Source organism: Dendrobium catenatum, unplaced genomic scaffold (genome assembly GCF_001605985.2).
Source record: "Dendrobium catenatum unplaced genomic scaffold, ASM160598v2 original_scaffold_262610, whole genome shotgun sequence".
Lineage (NCBI taxonomy): Eukaryota > Viridiplantae > Streptophyta > Magnoliopsida > Asparagales > Orchidaceae > Dendrobium > Dendrobium catenatum.
This window is the reverse complement of record NW_021581009.1, coordinates 1-1,237: the sequence shown is the minus strand read 5'-3', so window position 1 is coordinate 1,237 and position 1,237 is coordinate 1. Positions and strand designations below refer to the sequence as shown.

At 46.1% G+C, this 1,237-nt stretch overlaps 1 protein-coding gene across 1 annotated transcript; it reads left to right on the top strand.

The window, feature by feature from the left end:
- The first annotated feature begins 6 nt into the window (after nucleotides 1–6).
- LOC110105676 (LEAF RUST 10 DISEASE-RESISTANCE LOCUS RECEPTOR-LIKE PROTEIN KINASE-like 1.2) lies at nucleotides 7–930 on the top strand. Its single transcript, XM_020835274.2, has one exon. The coding sequence runs from the start codon at nucleotides 102–104 to the stop codon at nucleotides 927–929; it is 828 nt and encodes a 275-aa protein (XP_020690933.2). The 5' UTR covers nucleotides 7–101; the 3' UTR covers nucleotide 930.
- The last annotated feature ends 307 nt before the right edge of the window (nucleotides 931–1,237 follow it).

The following is a 1,237-nucleotide window of genomic DNA, read 5'->3' as shown; positions in this document are numbered from 1 at the left end:
CTAATGCGAACAGTTGACCAAACACCTATCCTTCGCCAACACAACAAATACTACGCCGCTCTCTCTCTCTCTACGTCCCCTAAAACTCAAAAGCAAGCACCATGCCTTCTTCCCCCAAACCTCTTCTCCCTCCCCTCACTCTCTCTCCATTCCTCACCATCCTCTTCTCCTTCCTCCCTCCTTGCACCGCCTCTCCCATCCCCAACTGCTCCCCCTCAACCTGCGGCAACTCCACCATCCAAATCCCTTACCCTTTCTGGCTTGCCCAAAACCCTCTCTCTACGTTCTGCGGCTATCCTGATCTCATGCTCCACTGCGTCGACAATAACACCATCCTCTCACTCCCCGACGCCGGCAACTACACAGTCACCGCCTTCAACATCTCCTCGCAAACTCTTTCTCTTCTCGACACCGCTGCCATTGCCGATCAAACCTGCCCCCAACCGCTTCGCAACCTATCCATCTACTCCAATTTTTATAACTCCACTCTCTCCTTCACCTCGGAAGACACCCAACTCTTCTTCTATTACAACTGCTCTAAAACAGCCTCTCTGGCTGTTCCTTTGCGGTGCAAAGGAGGAAAATCTTCGTACGCAGTGGCGGTTGATTTAGGGGTGACGTCAGCTGCAGATTGTGAGGAGAATGTGGTGGCGCCGGTGATGCATGCCTCGGCGGTGGGGACCGATAGATTTTTCTATGGAGATGTGGTGGGAGTGGTTAAGCTAGGGTTTCGGATGCATTGGGATGGGGGCGGCGGTGATGAATGCCGGAGGTGTGAGGGCTCCGCTGGGTTATGTGGGCGGGGACCGAAGGGCTTCGTTTGCTTTTGTGAAAGCGGTATCAGCGACAAGGATTGCGGTGAAGGGAAAGTTTCGGGTACGTTGACTTTTGATTTTGTTTGCTTTGAAATATGTTTTTTTGAAGTATGATAACTTTAAAGCCGTCTGATTTTAATTTAGTATATAATATTATAGTAAATTGGGTTCAATGATATCAAAATTAAGGGATAATGGGCTATTTGGATTTGTCTAACTCAACTATAATATCATTTCTTCATCAAATTATTGCCTTTGAGTTTCAAATGTGCCTTGATTTTTAGTCCATTTTGGGCTCGGATTGGACTAATTTTAATGTGATTGAGTTTGTCTAATCTAGATATTGAGTTTGAATATATATTTGTTGAAATAAGAGTTTTGATAGTCAACTTAATTATGGAAGTTTTCATTTTAGATATGCG